The sequence below is a fragment of the Anabas testudineus genome, chromosome 7, assembly GCF_900324465.2.
Source record: "Anabas testudineus chromosome 7, fAnaTes1.2, whole genome shotgun sequence".
Classification (NCBI taxonomy): Eukaryota; Metazoa; Chordata; class Actinopteri; order Anabantiformes; family Anabantidae; genus Anabas; species Anabas testudineus.
The window spans coordinates 621,063-644,606 of NC_046616.1; the positions used below are offsets into that span (position 1 = coordinate 621,063).

Here is a 23,544-nt window from a genome sequence, read left to right on the forward strand (position 1 = left end):
CAAAGATCATGTGTCTTTCCAGTAGTAAAAAAACACCTGCAGAGTAAACACTGGGGTTTAAACTGAGCCGTTTTAGTGGAACTTGATAAACTCAACACAAGGGATTTTAATGACTAATATCAGAGCTTTGTCTTGTTTGGGGTTAGCACCAAACAACGTGGTCGTTTCCTGGAAACATGAAGACATAATGTAGAATAAATTAAACTGATGTGTTAATAGCAGCTAGGAGCGGCTGAATATTTAGGGCCCTGACTCGCTTGCTGGGAAGTGGACCTCGTCTGCTGAACGCAGCCTATCTTGGTCACTTACCTTTTTTTAACTTCTCGTTATGACACATTTATGATGACAGGAACAGGAAACTGACCTTATTTATCAGAAACTGAGCCGAAGCCTGTTTCTGTCTTCACACTCTTACCAGGAAAAGTCGGTCAGCTGTAATTTGACTGAGAGGAAATCGTTGGTTTATTTTAATACAGCCCCTCAGTTAGTCTGTGTGTGAACACCTGTGTTTGTGGGGACATTTTTACTTGATGTCATTTAATCTTTTACTCATTATTCTTTTATTTTACCACAAATGCTTGTATAATTAGGGAAGTGTACAAAATGTAAAGGTTCTTGTTGCATTAAAATATGTCTCTTGTCTTTGTTTAGCTGTTTTCTGATGATGAATGAGAATTTGATGCAGCAGAAACATGGTTTCTCATTTTAAAGTATTTTACATAAAGTAAAAAACAGCTGACACATGATGACCATAAATCAACCCAAAGACATGAGAAATGACCACAAATGGACATCATGTCCAGCAAAAGGCTGAAAATCACAGATCAAACACGGACACATGGCAACCAAACATGAACTCAAGAAGATCAAAACTGGATGATGGACACGATTGATGGACGGATCACACGTGAAAATCCAGTGTGAAATGTTGCGTATTTGCCTCAGGACTGTATGAAGACACAGGACGTCCATTAAACTCACTGCTCAGATATGATGACATCAGAATAATGAATGAAGGGATCTGACCGTGTGGGAAAAGCAGAAGTGAGGCGGAGAAATTGTCCCACAGAGGAACAAGGCACATGTGAGGGAAGCCCTCTTCCTTCAGCTGCTCTGCTTCTTTTTCTTTTTCCACTCTCGTTCTGTTGAACTGAGCTGGTGGTTCTTCTACAGGTAGAACGTTCTCACTGGTCCTCCTGCAGAAACGTCCTGCTCCTGTGGACGTTCAACTGTTCATTATAGCAACAGGAACATTGGGCTGTTTCTAACCTCCTCACAAAACCTTCTTCTTCTTTCTCTGTGTACATTTAGTGACACTCACCTGAACGAACCTGTGGGCCCTAACCCCTGAACCCTAACCCCTGGGCCCTAACCCTAACGCCTGAACCCTAACCCCTGGGCCCTAACCCTAACCCCTGAACCCTAACCCTAACGCCTGAACCCTAACCCTAACCCCTGAACCCTAACCCCTGAACCCTAACCCCTGGGCCCTAACCCCTGAACCCTAACCCCTGAACCCTAACCCTAACGCCTGAACCCTAACCCCTGAACCCTAACCCTAACGCCTGAACCCTAACCCCTGGGCCCTAACCCTAACCCCTGAACCCTAACCCCGGGCCCTAACCCGGCCTACCTGTACTTTTCTAAGGAATCTTAATAAGTGCTGATTATTATTGGAACATAAAGGGTTCATGTATTGAACCTTAATAGTACCTCTAAATTCTACTTGAGTAAAGTACTTCGTTACTTTGTGGTACTGCTCGGCCGTGTCCTCACACGTATAGAGAGACCAACGCGTTTGTGTGTTTTCCCGCCTTCCCGTCAGCTGCCGCGAATTCTACGAATTCTTCTCGCGCGATTTGAATATTCATGACCGCGAAAACCAGCGCAGCTTGAAGCTCATTGGCGGAAAGTTCAAAACATTGAGCACACGTCTGGGCGCCGATTGGACGGTGAGCGCAGGCTGGGCGGGGCGACAGGCGGTGATATAAATAGAGACCAAAACAGTAACGAAGAGCAGTGACGACGGTTTGTTGATCGGTGAAGAAGAAGAAGAAGAAGAAGAAGAAGAGGAGAAGAAGAAGAAGAGTTTATAAGACAGAAGAAGAGTTTATAAGACAGAAGAAGAAGAGTTTATAAGACAGAAGAAGAGTTTAGTTTAGAGACGTTTATAAGACAGAAGAAGAGTTTATAAGACAGAGAAGAGAATAAGAAGAAAAGAAGAAGAAGAGAGAGAAGAAAGAAGAAGAGAAGAGGAGAAGAAGAAGAAGAGTTTATAAGACAGAAGAAGAAGAGTTTATAAGACAGAAGAAGAGTTTATAAGACAGAAGAAGAAGAGTTTATAAGACAGAAGAAGAAGAGTTTATAAGACAGAAGAAGAGTTTATAAGACAGAAGAAGAAGACAGAAGAAGAGTTTATAAGACAGAAGAAGAGTTTATAAGACAGAAGAAGAAGAAGAAGAAGAGTTTATAAGACAGAAGAAGAGTTTATAAGACAGAAGAAGAAGAAGAAGAAGAGTTTATAAGACAGAAGAAGAGTTTATAAGACAGAAGAAGAGTTTATAAGACAGAAGAAGAAGAGTTTATAAGACAGAAGAAGAGTTTATAAGACAGAAGAAGAGTTTATAAGACAGAAGAAGAGTTTATAAGACAGAAGAAGAGTTTATAAGACAGAAGAAGAGTTTATAAGACAGAAGAAGAAGAGTTTATAAGACAGAAGAAGAGTTTATAAGACAGAAGAAGAGTTTATAAGACAGAAGAAGAAGAGTTTATAAGACAGAAGAAGAGTTTATAAGACAGAAGAAGAAGAGACGGTGGCTTTAAAGGACTCACTGACAATAAAACATGGATTTAATCAACTGAGAACTTCAACAAAATGTTGCACAAAAGAGAAGTGGATTTTCACCCGGAGGAAGAAGTGAGAGGGAAAAACGGTAAGAACGAGAATATTAATAAAAATATTAAGAAGAATTCGAATATTAATAATATGAATAAGAATACGAATATGAACGGGAATGTTAATAAAAAATAAGAATATGAATAAGAATACGAATAAGAACAAGAATAATAAAAAGATTATTAATATGAATATGAATAATAATAAGAACAATACTAAGAATAAGAATAAAGCGGATCTGATCTGCTATGGGAGACTTCCCTCACTACTTTACTGTTGTTGTGTTCTGTAGATTCGCTTTTTGCGAAGCTCAAACCAAACTCCATTTAAACATTCTCGAATTTAAGCGTCCGGCTTAGCGTGCTAGTATTGCCTGTTGGTATTATGAACTAATTTCATATACCAAGGTTAATCTGGTTCATATAGACAAACATCGTTTCTATGGTGATTTTAGTTTTGCTGTTAAACTCTCATATTAAAAAAAGTTGGACTGTTATCAGCCCCAATCGTTTTTAATTCCAGACTCCTGAAGGACTTTTTAATTTTATTGAGAACACAAGTGAACGATTAGAGCTGAGCTCAGTTTCTGTTACCACAACAAATAAACCCAGCACAGAGACTCCAAACGCTAGTTAATCTACAGATGATGACTATTATCACTGAAGAGGAATCTTTGTATTTAGTACAAAGTGTCCATTGGTTTCCTGTAGCCTATCATGTTACTGGTCTGTTTGCATGTTTACTGTAATATAGAGTATTTAGACCATGAAATCCACCACACGATCATCCCACACTAACAGATTTCTCTCTCCTCACTAGTTCAGGAGCCAGCAGTAGTCTTTTAACCACATCTCAGTGACTTCATCAGCAGACGGAGTGTGCTCATTTGTTTAGTATTTGGCTGAGCTGCTGATGTGCACCTGTATTTTCTCTCTATAACATGTCCACAGTTGACTGACACTGTGTTTTCTGTCTCTCAGTGAAGGAACCCTTCTGCAGTCAGTATCGCTGTGGTCCGCAGCTCGGCAGTGGAGGCTTTGGTTCAGTCTTTTCAGGCCAGAGGCTCTCTGATGGACTGCAGGTTAGAATATTTCTGCATTGGTTTCTTCTTGTCTTTGCATTCACACTCGTATCAGTTCATCCGTGTTGTTTCAAGAAGAAATGATTTTACTGTACAGCTGTTTCCACTTCCACTCTAATTGCTTTCTCCTGGGTGTTTTGTTTGGTCCGTCCAGGTTGCCATTAAACAGATTTACAGAGACAAAGTTCAGCAGTGGGCCCGACTGGTGAGTGACACAGCAATTATTTTAATGTAAATGTTAATATAATTAAGTGGGTAGTGATAAAATGTCAAACAAGGTGCCTTCACACTGTTTATTGTCTGACCAACAGTCGAGAACCCAGAGAGTTTCAGTTGACTGTGATGATAAACATAAAAACAGAAACTAATGTAAATAATGTGGGTTAATGTTTGGTTAATGAAGCTCTGCCCCCTGCTGGGAAGACAGCAGAGTTACAGCCGGGGGCGGGGGCACTCCCGTTCCCACGGAAACCTGTGACGTAACGGTTCCATTAATAACGATGCGGGATTTCCCCCCACTGAGTAGGAAGCAGAACCGGGAACCCCCCCACCATCACAAAAACACCTGAACAGCTGCAGCTGATGATTCAGGGAAAAACTAACTCTGGGTTTCTGATTCAGAATTAGTGAGAAATTCAAAGTTACACTTTTCACTAGTTCCAGTAACTCCACCTGCACCGGGGTTATTTAAGGGGTCGATTCGGAACTCAGACACCAGTTTGATCATTGTTGCACCACAGCGATGATGATGATGATGATGATGTTGAACCTTCCTCTCTGTCCCTCTCAGCCCGGTGAGGTCCGCCCTGTGCCCATGGAGGTGGCTCTGCTGCAGAGGCTGTCGGAGGTCGGGGGTCATGGGGGGGTCGTCCGCATGCTGGACTGGTTCGAGGTGGAGGGACGCGGCTTCCTGCTAGTGCTGGAGCGGCCGCCACAGTGTCAGGACCTGTTCGACTTCATCACGGAGAGGGGAGCGCTGCCCGAACACCTCGCACTCAGGTTCTACTCTGTTCTCCTTTCTTGGACTCTGTTACTGCTTCTGTTTCCGTTCGGTGGCGCTGACGTTCTCTGTGCGTTCTGCGTCCTTCAGGTTTTTCCGTCAGATCGTGGAGGCGCTGCAGTTTGTGCACGCTCACGGCGTTGTGCACAGAGACATCAAAGACGAGAACATTGTGGTCGACACTAGGACGCTTGAGGTCAAGATCATCGACTTTGGATCCGGAGCTCCGCTCAAAGAGACGCCGTACAGCGAGTTCGAAGGTACAGACACATCGGAGCTCTGTAGCAACGCTCTGAGGAGTTAGCGTCAGCCAGCTGCAGACTAGATAACACACCTGTCTTCTGTCCTCAGGTACTCGGGTCTACAGTCCTCCTGAGTGGATTCTGTCTCAGTCCTACGAAGCGGTCTCTCTCACCGTCTGGTCTCTGGGGGTCTTGCTCTTTGACATGGTCTGTGGCGACATCCCTTTCGAGCGTGACCAGGAGATCGTCAAGGCCAAGCCCATCTTCACTAGGCGGGTGTCTAAAGGTGAGTACAGGCTCCGCCCACCTTTCTACACTTGTGAAATCTGATTGGTTCAATTAAAAATGTGTTAACCCCCTTTGACCTCAGCCACTCACTCTTTCTCCTCCCAGAATGTCAGTCTCTGATTCGCTGGTGCCTGTCCTATCGACCTGAGGGCCGTCCCACTCTGGAGGAGATCCTGTCTCACCCCTGGATGGCGGGAGGAGAGGTGGAGGAGGCAGAGACGGGGGAGGACCTGCAGGAGGAGCACAGCTCTCTGCCCAGCCAGTCCCTTTAACTGCACAACCCTGAGCATACAGAGCTCTGGACAAATCACAATTAACCTACATGTGTCAACTCTCTGGACTCAACCTGAGCTCCACACCACTCTGGGTGTCTTGTTCTTTATCTCAGACTGTTCCGGACTCTGCTAGTCCAGATCCTTAAAAGCCGACACTGGATTCAAGGGAGCCAGTCAGTCATTTTATCAGGTTCTACGTCCAGCACCAGCTCTGATGTAGGAGGGTCCTTGAAGGCACCAACGAGGAGCCTATACTGTCGCCTGATGTAGAGTAAAACTGAAAGAAGAGAATGAATCTACGAACGGCGAGTCGTCAACTTGGACACTGGACAAACGTCACAAAGAAACTATTTATTTGAATTCTCATCTGGCTGCAGCCGACTCGTGTTTATTTATCTGACTGACCTCCTGTTGGTTATTTATTGTATTTATTTCTGTTTGGTTCTTTTCCAGCTGAGAACTCTGGTTCTGCTTCTCTGCAGACTGACAGTGCCTTTAGTTTCTGGCTCCGTTACTGTGTTCTGGACGTTTTCTGGGAACCTGTTGTGTATAACTATCAGAAAAATGGAGAAAGCAAAGGATTAGTTCACCTGAGCAGCTTCAGCTTCATATTGATCTTTACAGTGTGAACCACAGAGCTCCCTAACAAACACTGATACTGAATGATTTTCATTTAGATAGCTGCTTGAAGAATACTCTTCATTATCTTAATGTTGGTGGACAAATGTGTTGAGCTCTAACAAAATAAGAAGAAGAAGAAGAAGTAGAAGACCTGTCATGAAAACTTTGGCAGCTTCGACAATCACCGTTCAGACTTTATGAGGGGAAAAATCTCAGTTTAGAAATTTAGCAGCTGGAGACGAACTCTTAAAGAATCCACACTCTGAAGTCTTTCTCCATTTTCCTCAGTGTGTTGAAGAAGAAAAGTACATTTACACAGCAGCAAGTTCCTGTGAACCTGAATAAAATAAAGATTAAAGCGAAAGTAGAGCTCCCAGTCAGTAGAGCTCCCAGTCAGTAGAGCTCCCAGTCAGGTCTCAGTTCAGTTCTTCAGCTCTGAGGCCAGATTTACTTTCAGAGACTCAGTTTGAAGTTAAAGTCAAAAGATTTATTTTTACTTTGTGTCAGAATCTAGGTTCTGAACAGGTGAATGTGTTTCGTAGTGACCCGACGTCACTGTAAATACTTGTGTATTTTTCTGTGGCCTAATGATGGAAGTGGCTCGTCGGTCACTTGGTTCTGTTTATTTACATTAAATAAGAATTTAAAGCTCGAAAGAGGAAAAAACTAAAGATCCAACGTTGGAATAAAACGTTTCACTTCATCACTTTGTCTGTTTTCTGTCCTGATCACACAAGTCACCAGGTCGTCTTAGTCTTCATCCACACAAACAGAAACATCGTCCTATTAGGGCAGCGACTAATGATTCGAATGAATGAATGTGACAGTTCTATTTAGACGAAAACATAAAATCAGAGAGAACATCAAACCTCACAACAGTTTAAATACAGAACACAGAGAAAGGTCGGAAACATCTTATGTTTTAAATAGATCATAACATGAACAATTCAGCATTCAAAAACTTTATTAATCCCAGAAGGAAATAGTTTTTCCTCATTACAGTTGTTCTCAACACAGACAGAAAGAAAGGGAACACGAACCAGGAGAGATACACAGCAACATCAATACAGAAACTCAATATATGTACAGGATATGTAAAAAGATGAATGAAAGTATAAGACAGAAATTGTCAAAAACAAAAAAAGTATATTTAAACACAGAATAATGATCCAATCTAATGTTAAAAAAACACCTTTGTAGCAGCAACTTCCTGACAAATCTGACGTTCTACTGAGAATCAGATGTGATTTCCTCCCAGAACGTCTGCAGCACTTCTCGAAGTTCTACTGTAGGGTTAGGGGTTTAGGGTTAGGGTCAGGGTTAGGGTTTGGGTTTAGGGTTGTCATCGAGCTGCTGTCCGTTTCTCCCACAGCAGCTCGATGGTTCAGATGCAGTTTAAACCTTCACACACAGGTTTCCTGGACCGGGATCATTGTGCTGCTGTAGAATGAGGTTAACCCCGTCAGCTGTTGTCTCGGTACAGGGTGGAGCTCACGATGCAGAACTCACACTCCTCCATTTCCAAATCATCCCCACATCATGACGTTTCCACCTCTAAACAGGCGTCTATCAAGTTTCATGACCTCTGTACTGTTTGTTCTTCACTTGGATCCAAACCTCAAATTGGACTAATCAGTCCACAAGACCTGGTTCCAGTCAGCTCAAGTCCGCAGTTTGAGTGTCTTGGTCCACTGCAACCTTTTCTTCTGATTTGCCAACCATGAGATTCCGAAGTCAGGTGTTTGAACCGATCAAATACAAAGAGTTCCTGAAGTAAAAGTACTCATCATGTGGTTATGTATTATTATTATAAATAGTAGTAGTAGTATTCGTGTGTAAACGGTTCTCCTGAAACCTGATATAGTCCACAAATGTCTGGTGGAGATGAACCTGTCCTTGTTTCCACAGGTGAACCAGCAGGTGGCGCTCAACATGTGACAGGTGAGGTGTTCGCCCAGCAGCCAATAGGATTCCTCCGATACGCTGAAGGGGGATCGAAGAAGATGCCGGTGAAGAGGTCTCACGTTGACATTTTATTTGAAGCTCTTCTTCAGCGCTGTTTGTCTAATGTCAGAGTCGTTGAATTTATAATAATTTATTTCAGTCATAATGAAACATATTCAAGAAAACCTGAATAAACTATAAATAATAATAACGTTTATTTAAAGTCCCTTTATTTCAACTGTGTAGAAGCCCACATCACGTGTGCTCTTTTTTTATGAATGTTGAGATTTCTCCTATTGGTGTACTTGTACCTTTATTTCACTAAAGTATTGCAGTATTTTTCCTCCATATTTTCTATTTTCTTCAGTTTCACTTCCCATTTATCAGGGTTTGCTTTTTCTCTATCAGAGTGACACCTCCTGTCGGACGGTTGCTCTCTGTAGCTGTAGTCCCTTCACTTCCTGGACACCTCAGCTCCTTCACGCAGTATTCTCTTCTCGATGGTCCCGGTGCTTCTTCTGCGGGCTCCTCCAACCTCAGCTCCGGTCTAACATCCGACAGACCGTCCACCTCGCTCGGTAACCTGAAGAACAAACCCGCGGACATCGGTGCTGGTCCGACTGGGTCTGAACGAGGAGCCGGGGTTTAGCTGCCGGGAGGCTAGCGGAGCGTTAGCCGAGCAGGCAGCCGGGGAGGAAGCCTCGGTCCGGGCGGCGGACAGAGGGAGAGCAGCATGGCCGGAGGGAGCCACAGCCAGGGGGTGGAGGAGAAGACAGCGAGCCGGGGTCAGAGTGAAGGTAAGCGGGGAAGAAGAGAGCCGATGACGGGGAGCTGTTTTCAGTTCAAACGGCCCATAGGGCTCCGAAACGGGGATGACAGCTCGACGGGGGACTGGTTCATTAAAAGAAGAATTAAAATGTATTTTAAAATGAGAAACACAACATTTCTCGGCGTGTGTCTGTGAGGTGAAGGGTCGTCAGCTCCGGAGGAACCCGAACCCCTTTCATCAGCTGATCGAACCCTGTTCATCAGCTGATCGAACCCTGTTCATCAGCTGATCGAACCCTGTTCATCAGCTGATCGAACCCTGTTCATCAGCTGATCGAACCCCTGTTCATCAGCTGATCGAACCCTGTTCATCAGCTGATCGAACCCTAACACAGCAAACCTCAGGTTTGGTTCAATTAATTATCAGGCAAAGTTCAGAAAATCCAGAAGCTCGTTTAAAACGTCTTCTGTAATTCTGACGTTGCTTTTCAGGATCATTAGATCATTCTGTAACCACCGGGATGAAAAGTATTTTGTCCACTGAGCCACAGAAAAAGATTAAAAACCTCTTTTCCCAAGTTTCACATCGAGATAATGACGGTCCGCCATCTTTGTTTGGGTTCAGAAGCACAGTCTCAACTTGGGAAACAACTTAAAATGTCTTTTTATAAATGAGTGGACTGAACATTTTATACCCCGGATCGGTAGAAGGGGTTCCGAGGATGAACCACGTTATCAGCATTTAGTGTTAAGAAAAGACCTCATGAGCATTTCGACTTTCACCCGTGAACTAACTTTACATAATCCGACGGGAATCACTGCGACCTGAACGCATCCTGACACAGGAGAGCTTCAACTGGCTAGGGGAGCTAGCTAACTAGCGGCTAACCAAACTTAGTTTGCAAAATGCGGATGAATATTTATAGAGTTCAAACATAAAAGTTAACTAGAGTGTGTTTAACTGTCCACGGTGTTAGACAACATTTCAGCCTTTGTATAAATATAACGAGTCTGTAATTTGACGTTATTCGCTTCATTATTTCTTGTTAGCATGCTAGTTGACGTGGAAGCTAATGTACAAAGCTGCGCTCATTCCCAGCAGCTAAGTTCACTTCTCATCAGTCTAACAATAGTTTAGTGCAGCGAACCGAACCGCCGGTGTCAGTTAATGTTGGGTTGTTGTCACAGTGTGGAGCTAAATGCTAACGCACCAATGCTCAGTATATAACGTCCTAGTCAGTCAGCGGTAACATCTAATGTCAGTCAAGTGCAGGTGGTGACGTGGAGCTTTGGTTCGGTGAGGGAGGGGCTGCGGGGTCGGAACAGACCCGGTGTGTTGAGTAGTCAGGACTCACCTGTGCAGGTAACATTCATTCCTTTGTATTAGCACACACACCCTCCTCTGTTCCTGCTCATGTGTAAACGTGTCATCAGGTTTTTCCAGATTCCAGGTTTCCGGCTGCAGATGAACTGAACCGCTTCAAAAGTCTGATAGGAACTCACTGGAGCTGTGAGCATTTAGAAACAGGACGATCGGAGTCCTCAACCAGTTGATCCAGTGAAGATCAGGTTCAGGTGGATTTGATCAGTAAGTCAACCTGCAGCTGTGTCCACCTGTTAGAAATACGACTGTTGCTCTGAGTCCCAACAAGGCTGGACTGAAGGTTCCTGAGGGGGCAGAGTAGGACTCAGCTGGGACCAGCGCTGATAGAGCAAACTCAGATTGACAGATGAAGATGCTGAAGTCAACTCTGAGGACGAGCAGCTGAGCTGCAGCAACAAGTTTGAGAGACGACTTCTACCAGGTGACGACTAACAACAAAAACATCATTTGTGTGACAGTCAAATCCCTTTTCTGTCCTCACACACGTTTTACCGGCTGCGGTTGGACCAGTGTCCGCCTCAGTGCTGCTCGGTTTGTACAGGGATGTTGTGTTTACGAAGATCCTCCTGCCACACGTTGTTCTGTCTGTTCTTCCCCATTCTGAGACAGAGAAGACAGGTGGTACGAGAACGGCGCGAAGGAGGGCGTTCATGTCGGGGCGGAAAGACCCTCGTTAAACAGAGGAGGGGGCTCGGGGGGGTGGATCAATAAACCTGCTACTCAAGCCACTCCGGACAGAACTGAAGGAAAAGAATTTAAAATAAATCCAGTTGTCTCTGAACAGAACCTTCAGGAGAACCAGGACCTGGATGAGAATCTTCAGACAAACATCAGAAGTGACTAAGGAGTCTGAACTTGGAGGCTGTGAGGTGACCAGCATTACCTGAACAGTCACACCTGGCAGGCAGAAACACCTGAAACGCCTCCTTCCATTGTGAGGTGGACCTGACTAATACCTGTACTTTTCAACACAAACAGAACAGGGCAAACACAATCTATAGATCTAATGTTTAATGGGATTAAAATGTTCTGACCACATGTTGTCCTGGAAACTTCGCTCACACTTTTCTAAGACTCGGCTGGTATTTGGTTGGTTTGTGTCCTTATTTGATCCATTGCAGCATTTGTTTTGATCATTTCTGCGTCTTTAGCTGCTGAAAAAACTTGGATCAACTAATAAAATGCCACTACAACCCCTCTTTTCTCACATTTTCTTTCTTTCTGTCTCTTTAAGAATCTCATGAACTATTTTCAGGTCTCCACTACATCATCAGAATCAGAATCAGAAACATTTTATTGCCAGGTGCGATAAAGGGCATTTTACAGCACTAGGAATTTGTCCTGATGTTAGGTGCAGGCATAAAATAGAATAGTAGAAAAACAAACAAACGTAAATACACATATTCACAGTCGGTTGGGAGGGGGGGGTTTGTGCAGAGGTTATCTGGGGAACTGTTCAGCAGGCTGACAGCAGCAGGGAAGAAACTGTTCTTGTGGCGTGAGGTCCTGGTCCTGATGGACCGGAGTCTCTTGCCAGAGGGGAGAGGCTGAAATAATGCATGGCCAGGGTGAGAGGGATCAGCTGCAATCCTGGATGCACGTCTCTGGGTCCCGGAGTGATGGAAGGCTGCAGCCAATCACCTTCTCGGCAGAACGTATGGTTCTCTGCAGCCTGGCCTTGTCCCTGGCAGTGGCTGCAGCAAACCAGACTGTGATGGAGGAGGTGAGGATGGATTCGATGATGGCAGTGTAGAAGTTGGTCAGCATCTGCTTTGGGAGGTTGTACTTCTTCAGCTGCCGCAAGAAGTACAGCCTCTGCTGAGCCTTCTTGGTGAGGGAGCTGATGTTCTGCTCCCACTTGAGCTCCTGGGTGATCATGGTGCCCAGGAAACGGAAGGACTCAACAGAGGTGACCGGGGTGTTACAGAGGATGACAGGCTGGAGGGGGGCTGGGTCTCTTCTGAAATCCACTATCATCTCCACTGTCTTGAGAGCGTTGAGCTCCAGGTTGTTCAAGCTGCACCATGACACCAGACGGTCCATCTCGCTCCTGTAGGCTGACTCGTCTCCATCGGAGATGAGGCCAATGAGGGTGGTGTCATCCGCGAACTTTAGGAGTTTCACGGACTGGTGTCCAGATGTGCAGTCATTTGTGTATAGGGAGAATAACAGAGGAGAGAGGACGCAGCCTTGGGGGATCCAGTGCTGATGGTCCGGGAGTCTGAGACATGCTTCCCCAGCCTCAAAAAACTGCCTTCTGTCTGTCAGGAAGTCTGTAATCCACCTGCACAGTGAGTCTGGCACGTTCAGCTGAGAGAGCTTGTCTTGGAGCAGAGATGGAACAATAGTGTTGAAGGCAGAGCTGAAGTCCACAAACAGTATCCTGGCATAGGATCCTGGGGAGTCCAGGTGCTGGAGGAGGAAGTGGAGAGCCATGTTTACAGCATCGTCTACAGATCTATTGGCCCTGTAGGCGAACTGCAAGGGGTCCAGCAGGGGGGGCTGTAATGTCCTTGAGGTGGGACAAGACAAGACGCTCAAAAGACTTCATGACTACAGAAGTCAGGGCAACGGGTCTGTAGTCTTTGAGTCCTGTGGCTTTTGCTTTTTTAGCAATAGGGGTTATGGCTGAGGTTTTAAAACAGAGTGGCACATGGCAGATCTCCAGTGAGGTGTTGAAGATGCCAGTGAACACAGGAGACAGTTGGTCGGCACAGTGCTTTAGGGCAGAGGGTGAGACAGAGTCTGGGCCCGCGGCTTTGCGGGGGTTCAGTCGTTTAAATACCTTGTTAACATCTCTCTCTTTGATAGAGAGAGGTGAGGGCGGTCACAGGTCCATCCCATTGTCTGTCAAAACGACAATAGAACTCGTTCAGGTTGTTGGCCAGACGCAGGTTGTTTTCAGAGTGGTGGGCTCTGGGCTTGTAGTTGGTGATGGCCTTAAGCCCTTTCCAGACAGAGGCAGAGTCGTTGGCTGAGAGTTGTTGTTGCATTCTCTCACCATCCTCTCACTTAAAGTCCAACTTAACAGCGTGACAGTTCATATCTGCCCAAGTCCCATATCACATTTAATGGAAAATTTCCCAGTACTTAACAACCAAGCACAGGAAGATCACAAGGAGCCTTTTCTGAAAATGATCTGAGGAGACGATGTAAAATAAAACTAGAAACTGGTTCATGTCTGTGTCACTTCTGTGGTTTTATCTGGATTTTTCATTTGTGCGTTTGTTTTTTTCCTGCAGTTAACAAGAGGTTGAAGTACATCAGCCTCGCGGTGCTGGTGGTCCAAAATGCATCGCTCATCCTCAGCATCCGATATGTCCGCACGTTGCCGGGTGACCGCTTCTTCACGACGTCGGCTGTTGTCATGGCAGAAGTCCTGAAGGTGCTGACATGTCTGCTTATCATCCTGCTGCAGAAGAGACGTAAGTTCATCAGACAATACGTAACAGTCCAGATGTTGAAGTCCCAAAAACTGAGTAACAGAAGGGAATACAAGTCCCAGGGTGCATTTCACCAGCAAAGAGCCAATCGCAGAGCTCAGAAAAATTAATTTTAGATTTAAATTAATTCATTTTCAGCTCTCCGGTCAGTTTTGTTACTCGTTTCATCTTCATGGCAACAGCATATTGTAGTGTAAAGAGTTCACACTGGTGGTCACAGCAGGAGCATCAATGGTGTCGGATGGTGTTTTCAAAAGGTTTAACGACATCACTGTGAAACTGTTTTGATAATTATTTCAGTCAGAAACAGCAGAAACGGTGCTTCAGAGTTTTACTTTACTCAAACATTTGCAGCTTCTCTTTGTATGGAATTAGAAATCAACATAACCCTTTTAGAGCAGACAAATCATCATGCTGACACTCTTCAGATGAACCAAACCTGAAGACCATCAAAATAAAGCATTTCAGGAACTTACACTGAAAAACCTTCAGTATGAGAAGAGTTTTTAGTAGGAACTCAACGTGATGCGTCCGTTTCATGTTTACTGTATGTCTGTCTTGTCCCTGCAGTTAATGTGAAGGAGACGGTGCTGTTACTGCTCGACTCCATCGTGTTTCAGTACAAAGACACCCTGAAACTGGCCGTTCCTTCACTCATCTACACTCTGCAGAACAACCTGCAGTACATCGCCATCTCCAACCTGCCGGCCGCCACCTTCCAGGTCAGACTTTAGGCTCAAGTCCGGATGCTGATAAGGAGCAGTCTGACTCCTCTGTAAAAATCTGCTCTTTTACTTTACTTAAAGGTTAACTGATGATTTTCAACAACTCTTGCGTGCAGATCAAAACCAGTGCTGGTTTCAGGTTTCACCTGTTGTTCTAATCTCTGTGAAACACAGTGAGCTACTCGTCATGCTTACTGTAGTTTTGTTTTCTTTCCGATAGTCGTTTGAGATTTAATCTGTTCGAATTCCAGCTGTGGTTTTTACTTCTGTTTCCTTTTGTTGAGGATAAAAGTGGCGTGAGAATAATCTACTGAGGATGATGATATCAACAGTCTTTCATTGCAAGTCAAACTGAACCCAGCATGCCGAGGGTGGTGGGAACAAGGAGACAGTGGAACTCCTTTAGTCCAACCATCAATGCACAGTCTCCCCTGCCTCTCATGCTGTGAGCTGCACTTTGCATTTTCAGCACAGTGGAGTTGGTCTTCAGTCCAGTTGGAGCATTAAGTTCTGCTTCACCCACTGCTCTGGATAAACAGACCGAGGAGCTGATCCTGAGCTAGTGTCTGCTGCTGCTGACGGTTTGTCTTGTTTTGTTTCCTTTGATGGAAACTTGGAAGATGAAAGATCTGTTGTTTCTCCCTCTGTTTTCTACAGGTTCAATGACCTGAAAACATATTAGGGCTCTACACTGACCTCTATCCTTCACTTAACAAAACTTCATCCATTAGTCAGTCAGTTAGGTTCGGTGTGTCACTGGCTAAACATCGAACTTTTCACATTTGATTTTAGTTATTTAGCAGCTAGCTGCACTTTAATCTTTGTGTCAGATGCCTGAACCTTCAGAAGGAGGAAACTCCTGTGAAGGTGAGAACACAACACGAGCAGCCAATCACAGCTCTCGCTTGTAGGTAAAGTTTGGAGCAGGAACTCGGTAACTTTGATGTAGCTCACACCTCCCACCGTCAGTACAGCTCCTCACATGCTCTGTGTTAATATTTGCTGCACACAAATAACAGAAAACAGTTTTTAGTTTTATTGCTGGATCAGACGGAGTCTTAGACAGGTGTACTTAATAAAACGCACCCCTCCCCCCCTCAGGTGACCTACCAGCTGAAGATCCTCACTACAGCTCTGTTCAGCGTGTTGATGTTGAGGAAGTCTCTGTCCAGAGTCCAGTGGATTTCTCTGGTGCTGCTGTTCGCCGGTGTCGCCATCGTACAGGTACGTCCCGTCACCTGCTCTCACCTGTTACCTTTAGTCACTGGAATATTTAGTCTGAGCTTTTTGTTCAGCATTTTCTAACTTTCACGTTTTATGGAAGTTACTGTTGTTCCACGTGTTCATGACGTCAGTGGAAAACTCAGAACTGGTCCAGAAGCTAATTCTTTCACACTGTGACTAAAAACCTGGGAGGAGAAGCTTTAGAATCAGAGCGGAGGGACCAGTAAACAACAGCTGTAACCAAGGAAACGGGACACAACAGAGATGGAGACAGCTGTTAAACCAAAATTTTTTTTTTTTTTTTTAAACTAAAACGAACGCGACTAAAATTTCTGGCAGCACATGAATCATTTTAAAACCGTCTGTGTTAGCAGGGAGCTCCAGTGCGTCTCACTGAGTGGGACTTGTGGTCTTTCCAAGACATCATCAGGTTGAACCCACAAAAACACGCTTCTCCATATCGTCTGTGGTCACGTTTAAAATCTGTTGATCCAACATTTACTCCCACTTTGTGTCATGTTTGTTGCTGTGTGGAGGTGAAAGAATGAATTGATGAATCAGGTAAAACAAAGACTTGTAGATTCTCTAAGTGTGACGATGATAAACAGTCCATCTGTGTCATATTCACTGTTTTAGTTTAAAGTTCATTAAAATCCTTCTTCATAGCTAAATATGAGCAGTTCTTCATTTTGTTCCAATAATCAATAGATTTGATGTATTTTGATTAAAACGGTTTTAGTCCAAAATAAACTAGAAGCTGGATCCCGTACTAACACAGTCTTGCTGGTGGTCTCCCTGCAGGTGCAGCAGGAGGGGAACAAGGAGGCGTCGGTGTCGGACAGCTCCAGTCAGAATTACATGGTGGGTTTGGTTGCCGTGGTGATCAGCTGCCTGTCGTCAGGATTCGCTGGTGTTTACTTTGAGAAGATCCTGAAGGGGAGCTCGGCTTCGGTCTGGATCAGGAACGTACAGCTGGGGATCTTCGGCACGGTGCTCGGCCTGCTGGGAATGTGGTGGAACGACGGCGCCGCCATCGCAGAGCGCGGGTTCCTGTTCGGCTACACCGACATGGTGTGGTGCGTCATCTTCAACCAGGCGTTCGGTGGCCTGCTGGTGGCCATGGTGGTGAAGTACGCCGACAACATCCTCAAGGGCTTCGCCACATCTTTCTCCATCATTGTCTCCACGGTGACGTCCATCTACTTGTTTGGTTTCCACGTGGACCTGCTCTTCACGGCGGGGGCGGGGCTCGTGATTGGCGCCGTCTACATGTACAGCCTCCCCAAAGCGCCCGGGGGCGGCTCTTCATCCCCGAGCTCCTCCTCTGCCTCCTCGGCGTCGTCAGCGTCACAGAGGAAAGACGGAGACGTGGAGCCGTTCCTGCCAAAGTCAGTGCTGGTGAAGTGACTCTCTCTCTCTCTCTCTCTCTCTCTCTCCCTCTCTCCCTCTGTGTGGCGTCTCCTGGTGCTCATTTCCTGTCTGCTCTTGCCGGGGTCAGAGGTCAAACTGGGAATCTAGAGATAAACTGAGGTTCATCTGCTGCTGCCGCTCGCTCTCTCTCAGCTGCTCTCTGCAAAGGGCTCCCGCCCTCTGACGGACTCCTGAGTCGACCTCCTCCTCACCTCCTGAGCTCACAATCTCCCCCATCACCCATTGACCTGCCCCATCGCCCCTCCTGACCTCCCCCCACTTGACCTTCTAATCCTGACTACTTCCTGATCCCCTACCTTTGTCCTCCTTTGTAGCTCCCCCAGATTTCCTTCCTCCTTCCTGTCGTCCCACTGTCCCCACCTCCCCCTGAGCTCTCTGAGGACAGAAGAGAGGAGAAGCTGCTTTATTTTTCTCACTATTGTCTAAAACTCCTCTTCTTCCTGACTCTGCTCCTCATCACAACCTCCTGAACTTAAAAACTGACCTCCTCGTGTCTTTTCTCCTTCTGCTGTGATGGAAAGGAGACCAGAGGAGGTGCTGACCTCCTCGGAGCTTGAACTTTTGGTTTGTGATGCAGGTGAGAGCAGAGGCTGACTCCTCTTTCCAGCTGTGTAGCTTTCAAACTGTAACTGGTGGTGAGGTGAGGGAGGAGGGCAGCTTCCCTCGACTGGTTTTAACTCTGCTCTTTCCTCTTAATGACTAACGTCTCCTTTCTTCTCCCTCACCCCCGTCCCCTCAGAACTCAGGGAGGCGACGCGTCACCTCCCCCTGCCATCCACATCACAGACTAACTGTTGGAGGAGGAGGAGGAGGAAGGAGCTGCAGCGTCTCAGAAACCCTGACCACCGGCTGACTGTCTGTCTCCTGTTTTCCGCCCTCTCTGCCTTAAAACTCTTTTCTGAATGGAGAAAACGCCTTACGTTGTAAATAGTCGTCGTTCTGCTGGAGGAGAATCTGCAGTTTGACTGTTTTCACTGTGCAGTTCAGCTCCAGACGAGAATGAATGAATCTGTGAATCCTGAACCTGACGTAGCTTCTTCCTCTGAGCCACGGGGCTCCACTGTTGTTAAAACACATCTAGCAGTGAGTCTAGCGGTCGTTCCACAGATCAGCACTTAATGATCAACGCTCATGTTGGATTTCGTCTTCCAGGTCAGAGGTCACATCTGTTCTAAGATAAAGTCCAGCAGCGAGCTCTGTGGCACCGAGGAAGAAGCAAAACCAGGTTTCATGCTGGTTTTAGTCTGTGTATGTTTGCAGCAAAGAAATCCAAAGAGAAAATGTTGTAAATCTATAGATTTATTTTGGTGAAATCTATTTATTTAATCGCAGAATCAAAGCGACTTTATTCTCAGTGAATTAATTGTCAGAATAACTAAGTTTATATTTAATCTTGAAAAAAGAGCCGTGCTGAGTTTAATCCTACAGATGAACTAAAACACTGACATTTCCAAAAAGACATTTAATCGGATCCCCTGAAGATTTCTGGATTCAGGACTTGAGGCGGCTGCACAGTGAAAACCTCTTGTGGGTCAGTCGTAGCTCAGCTCAGCGTTTCCCGTTGGAAGACGCTGAGCTGCAGATGGACTGTTTGTGTTCGGTGCCTTTTTCTTCTCGTCTGTGCAGAAGCCATACGGTCGTAAAGTGTTGCTGTAAAGTTAGCAGTGTACATACAACAGGACGGATGTTTCTTTATTCTGAGCTCAGTCGGGCTTTTGAGTAGCAGCTGAAGCGTGAGCGGAGCTGAGAGGGGAAACGCCAAACTCTCCTGCTGCAGGCGTCTTGTTGGAGGAGACGTCCTGCTCAGACAAATTCCTTTCTCCTCGTCGTGTTGGTCACAGTTGAGGTGGATGGAGGGAAGTCGTGTTTGTCAGCTGAGCTGCTTCTCCGTGTTTACATTGCTGTTTGACTTTGGGAGGAAACTTTTAGTTTTAGTCTCCGTGTCGCTTCAGGAAGCTTGAGAATGGCAGAGTCTGTTTTCAATCTGAATTTCTATTTTAAACCAGCACTCAGCATCCCAGTGGCTTTTAGGCAGGAGCCTGCTTCACATTTTACTAATCACAAACTGCACTGAAGAACATGACTCAGCATTACGTTTCCTCTCAACTTCGCTTGAAAACAACCGAAGATTCTTCGTGAATAATCTGTCGGGACAGAGAAATGTTCGTCGGCTCCTGCAGGTCGACACCGGGGATAAAAATTAACACTTTATTTTCTCCTAAAGTGCAAAAAGAACTTTAAATATTTTTGCTTTATATCATCAGAATTAAACGTGGTTGTTGGGAACTATGAAAGGAAAACAAAAAAGCTAAGAAGTTATTTTGTGTTTTTGTGAAAGGAAATCAGCTGAGCGGAAATTCCTCTAATAATATGAGTTTTGTTATTTAAGGTGCAAATCGAAGGTTGATTTTTGGTTTATTTTCTGGTGCTGGTGAACGAGGAGGAAAAAGTTTATCAGAGTTCAGGATTCAACAGTCACTGCGACGACAGTGACTTTTTGTTTTCACACAGAAGCTGAAGGAAAATGAATGATCTTAACATCGTGTTATATTATGTTATTGTCTAAATGAATGAATAATAACCCGAGAGTCCCAACGACTGTCGGAGCTGAAAGAAAATGGATATTTAAAGTGATAAAACAGCTCAAGAAAGCAAAAGTAAAAAAATGTCGAGGAAATAACTTGAATTAATTTTCTTTTTAAAAACAAAAACTAAAGCTGAGGAAAACTTCTAACTTTAAGTCTGCTTGTTTTTGTGTTTAATCATAATTTGACCCTTTTGTGTTTTGCAGTAAACTTGAAGCAGATTTTTGAGAAAAGCAAAGAAACTGAGACGTTTATTTTGTTTCACTGAACTTTATGTTAAACTGAAAATATGTTTGTTCTTCCAAAACTAGAAATGTGTAAAATGTGCAAATGCAGTTTGTTCCCGATTATGAATCAACTCAAGTTTCAGTTTCTGTTGAATCCAACGTCTGGTTTTAAAAAAACGAATCTCCATCACATGATTGGGTTTCTTGTCGGATATTCTTAAAACTTCCTCCCACTGTCTGGAAGTTTGTGCTTGGTCCGTATGAAATCATCACTGATCTGTTAGTTTGCACTTTGACTGTTGATTTGTGCCAACGCCTCTGACTCCTGTACATACTTCTTTTGGTAAAGTTTTATATAAACAAGTTCATGGACTCTGAAACTCTGCAGTTTGTCTTAATTTGAAGGTTTAGCTTCATTCTGTCATCAGCTGCTTCTGCAGTTTGATGAAATATTCAAACCAGACTTAAAACTGACATTAATATTAACAACGAGCCGCTAATCTGATAAAATCCATCCATCTGTCTTTAGGTTGATTCTCTCTGATCAGCAACATATCACTGATCAGATATAGAAACATACAAAAATCATGATGCAGTTATCTTATAAGAATGTGGATTATCTTCTCTGATATTTCACATTGGTCATAGCTGCAGCTCTAATTCTTCATCATCACCTCAGTGTTTTTTCTGACGGGTCTCAGCTAAAACCCTCAAACTGCACATTAACACTCTGCTACAACTTAACATTTCACTGGTGCTGATGATGAAGTGGAGCCAGTTTGAACAGTAAAGGCTGTAAGTAATAGATTACTTTTATCAGGATGAATTAATTGTTGGGTTTGTGATAAATCAGCAAACGGTGACGTGTTCGCTGGGTTTCACTCACTAAGAAACATCTTTTAAGCTCTTCGTATGATTTATCTGCTAAAATGTTGAAGTAACTTAAGATAAATGTAGTTGAGTAAAAGTGGCATCTTAAATGGAGATACTTGTACTTTACAAGTAAAGTTAAAGTAACTTATAAAGTCACTTTTGTACTTTTTCTTAAATAAAGTTGTGGATGCAGACTCGGTAGTGAGCTTCACAAACAAACAGATGATCAAAGACTAATAACTAAAAAGATATCAGAATTTTAACGGTGTAAAATCTCAAGGTTAAAGACGTCTGAACATTAGGAGAGAAAAAAAAAATAGAAATATATATAACTATGTCATCACTAAAGTAAATTCAACATTAAATCGGTCGGTACTGAGTCCAGTTTGGGGTCCAGACCAATTCCAGACACAGATCATGATATTTAAACATCAGAGGAATATTTCAGTTTTTGATGTTTAATACATCTGTTAAAACGTAAAAACATATGTTTCACTTACTGTGTGTTGCTTTGATCTGACCGTCTTAACTTTTCTGGTTCTCTGACGTTACGCCTGAAGGTACTATAAGACTCATGGGAAATGTAGTGAACTGAAACAAACCAGGCTAACCTGCTCTTCTCCTCCTCCTCCTCCTCCTCCTCCTCCTCCAGGTGTGGTGCAGGTAAAGAGAAAGGATCCTGAGGACGCCGTCAACCTGCTCACGTCCACCGGACACCAACGTTTACTTCTTTATGGTTTTTATTCAGCCAGTCACAGCTACAGAACTTGGTACTGCAGTGTTATTATGGTACTGTAGTAGTATTACCATAGTACTGTGGTGCTAGCATCATATTGCAGCTTTGAAGTACTGCAGTATTATTATTCCAGGCTTCTGTAGTATTATCACAGAACTGATATCACAGTTTTTGTTGTGAAAATATCAAAGCATTGTCGTTTAATGACTGAGACATTTATTTTGAAAGAATCAGACCATGTTAATATGACAATAATAATTTTATTATTGATCTTATTTTAACTGTAAACTAAGGAATGAATTATCCTCAGATTCTTTATTTTGAAGAAAACAGTATTTTGTTTTTGTATCAACTAAAAACTGACTGAATTAAGATTCTAGGAACTTTTAAGTTTTTTAAGAGTTTTTAATAACATGTACCTTTCAGAATAAAAGGTCATATTTATTCTTTTCCAGTTCAAACTGAAGATTTGAACACTGACCGTCTGTAACACTAAAGAACCTGATGTTTGTTTAAAGGCAACTTTCACCTCAAGTGACCTTAAAGCTTTTATTGTGAAAGTTTACAGTATTTTCACATGAAAAAGTCTTTTTCTCCATGTTGTACTTTGGTTCGTTCACCTCGATGCCTCCACAACTGTTTCTGCTGTGTTTTGTGTGACATTAAATTCTATGTATGTATGAATACTCTGTTTATCAGCAGACGGCTGAAAGTGTCGACTCCCAGATCTGTTTTAGTTTTTAACATCGTGTTGGAGAGAAAAGAAAAGAAGTCGATAGAACAAAGGTTCAGTACTAAAAACGAAGAATGTACTCGTCGTGTATCATTGAGGAGATCGTTTGATCCACAACAGAAACTTCCTGTTTTGTCAGCAGAAGTAGTAAAAGTACACAAACTCAGTACTCAAGTAGTAGGTGTAGTACTTGTACCTTTATACTGTTTCTGCCATCAGGATCTTCAGAGATTGAACGTCACTGATTCCTTCAGATCCCAGGTTCTGGTTTTTGTTCCTGTTCACAGAACAAACAGAGAAACTGTTGTTGAAGAGGAGGTGGGAAACCAGAAAGTAAGTTAGTTAGTTAGTTAGTTAGTCAGTTAGTTAGTTAGTTAGTTAGTTAGTCAGTTAGTTAGTTAGTTAGTCAGTTAGTTAGTCAGTTACTTAGTCAGTTAGTTGGTTAGTTAGTCAGTTAGTTAGTCAGTTAGTTAGTTAGTTAGTTAGTTAGTTAGTTAGTTAGTTAGTTAGTTAGTTAGTTAGTTAGTTAGTTAGTTAGTTAGTTAGTTAGTTAGTTAGTTAGTTAGTTAGTCAGTTAGTTAGTTAGTTAGTTAGTTAGTTAGTTAGTTAGTTAGTTAGTTAGTTAGTTAGTTAGTTAGTTAGTTAGTTAGTTAGTTAGTTAGTCAGTTAGTTAGTCAGTTAGTTAGTTAGTTAGTTAGTTAGTTAGTTAGTTAGTTAGTTAGTTAGTTAGTTAGTTAGTTAGTTAGTTAGTTAGTCAGTTAGTTAGTTAGTTAGTTAGTTAGTTAGTCAGCTAGTTAGTTAGTCAGTTAGTTAGTTAGTTAGTCAGTTAGTTAGTCAGTTAGTTAGTTAGTTAGTCAGTTAGTTAGTTAGTCAGTTAGTTAGTTAGTTAGTTAGTTAGTTAGTTAGTTAGTTAGTTAGTTAGTTAGTCAGTTAGTTAGTCAGTTAGTTAGTTAGTTAGTTAGTTAGTTAGTTAGTTAGTCAGTTAGTTAGTCAGTAAGTCAGCTAGTTAGTTAGTTAGTTAGTTAGTTAGTTAGTCAGTTAGTTAGTCAGTTAGTTAGTCAGTAAGTC

General features: G+C 43.5%; 2 protein-coding genes across 3 annotated transcripts; both read left to right on the forward strand.

Moving 5' to 3' along the window:
• Window positions 1-2,743: 2,743 nt before the first annotated feature.
• On the forward strand, window positions 2,744-7,106 carry pim2 (Pim-2 proto-oncogene, serine/threonine kinase). The gene is made up of 7 exons (XM_026368904.1): window positions 2,744-2,933; window positions 3,877-3,977; window positions 4,132-4,182; window positions 4,768-4,976; window positions 5,068-5,237; window positions 5,329-5,505; window positions 5,613-7,106. The coding sequence occupies exons 1-7, from the start codon at window positions 2,876-2,878 to the stop codon at window positions 5,777-5,779; spliced, it is 933 nt and encodes a 310-aa protein (XP_026224689.1). The 5' UTR covers window positions 2,744-2,875; the 3' UTR covers window positions 5,780-7,106.
• A 1,927-nt stretch (window positions 7,107-9,033) lies between these two features.
• On the forward strand, window positions 9,034-22,401 carry slc35a2 (solute carrier family 35 member 2). 2 transcript variants are annotated; one of them, XM_026367353.1, is made up of 6 exons: window positions 9,034-9,144; window positions 13,742-13,924; window positions 14,513-14,664; window positions 15,769-15,891; window positions 16,693-17,279; window positions 21,660-22,401. In XM_026367353.1, the coding sequence occupies exons 1-6, from the start codon at window positions 9,081-9,083 to the stop codon at window positions 21,688-21,690; spliced, it is 1,140 nt and encodes a 379-aa protein (XP_026223138.1). In that variant the 5' UTR covers window positions 9,034-9,080; the 3' UTR covers window positions 21,691-22,401. The 2 variants fall into 2 exon arrangements, with proteins under 2 accessions (XP_026223138.1, XP_026223137.1); XM_026367352.1 differs by lacking the exon at window positions 21,660-22,401 and adding an exon at window positions 18,062-20,514.
• Window positions 22,402-23,544: the final 1,143 nt, after the last annotated feature.

Bases quoted from the DNA above. Each gene is read 5' to 3' on its own strand.
- slc35a2 (XM_026367352.1), top strand. From the start codon at position 9,081: ATGGCCGGAGGGAGCCACAGCCAGGGGGTGGAGGAGAAGACAGCGAGC. The intron at 9,145-13,741 runs GTAAGCGGGGAA...TTTTTCCTGCAG, and splicing joins GAGCCGGGGTCAGAGTGAAG to TTAACAAGAGGTTGAAGTAC. The intron at 15,892-16,692 runs GTACGTCCCGTC...GTCTCCCTGCAG, and splicing joins CCGGTGTCGCCATCGTACAG to GTGCAGCAGGAGGGGAACAA.
- pim2 (XM_026368904.1), top strand. From the start codon at position 2,876: ATGTTGCACAAAAGAGAAGTGGATTTTCACCCGGAGGAAGAAGTGAGA. The intron at 3,978-4,131 runs GTTAGAATATTT...TGGTCCGTCCAG, and splicing joins GGCTCTCTGATGGACTGCAG to GTTGCCATTAAACAGATTTA. The intron at 5,238-5,328 runs GTACAGACACAT...TTCTGTCCTCAG, and splicing joins GCCGTACAGCGAGTTCGAAG to GTACTCGGGTCTACAGTCCT.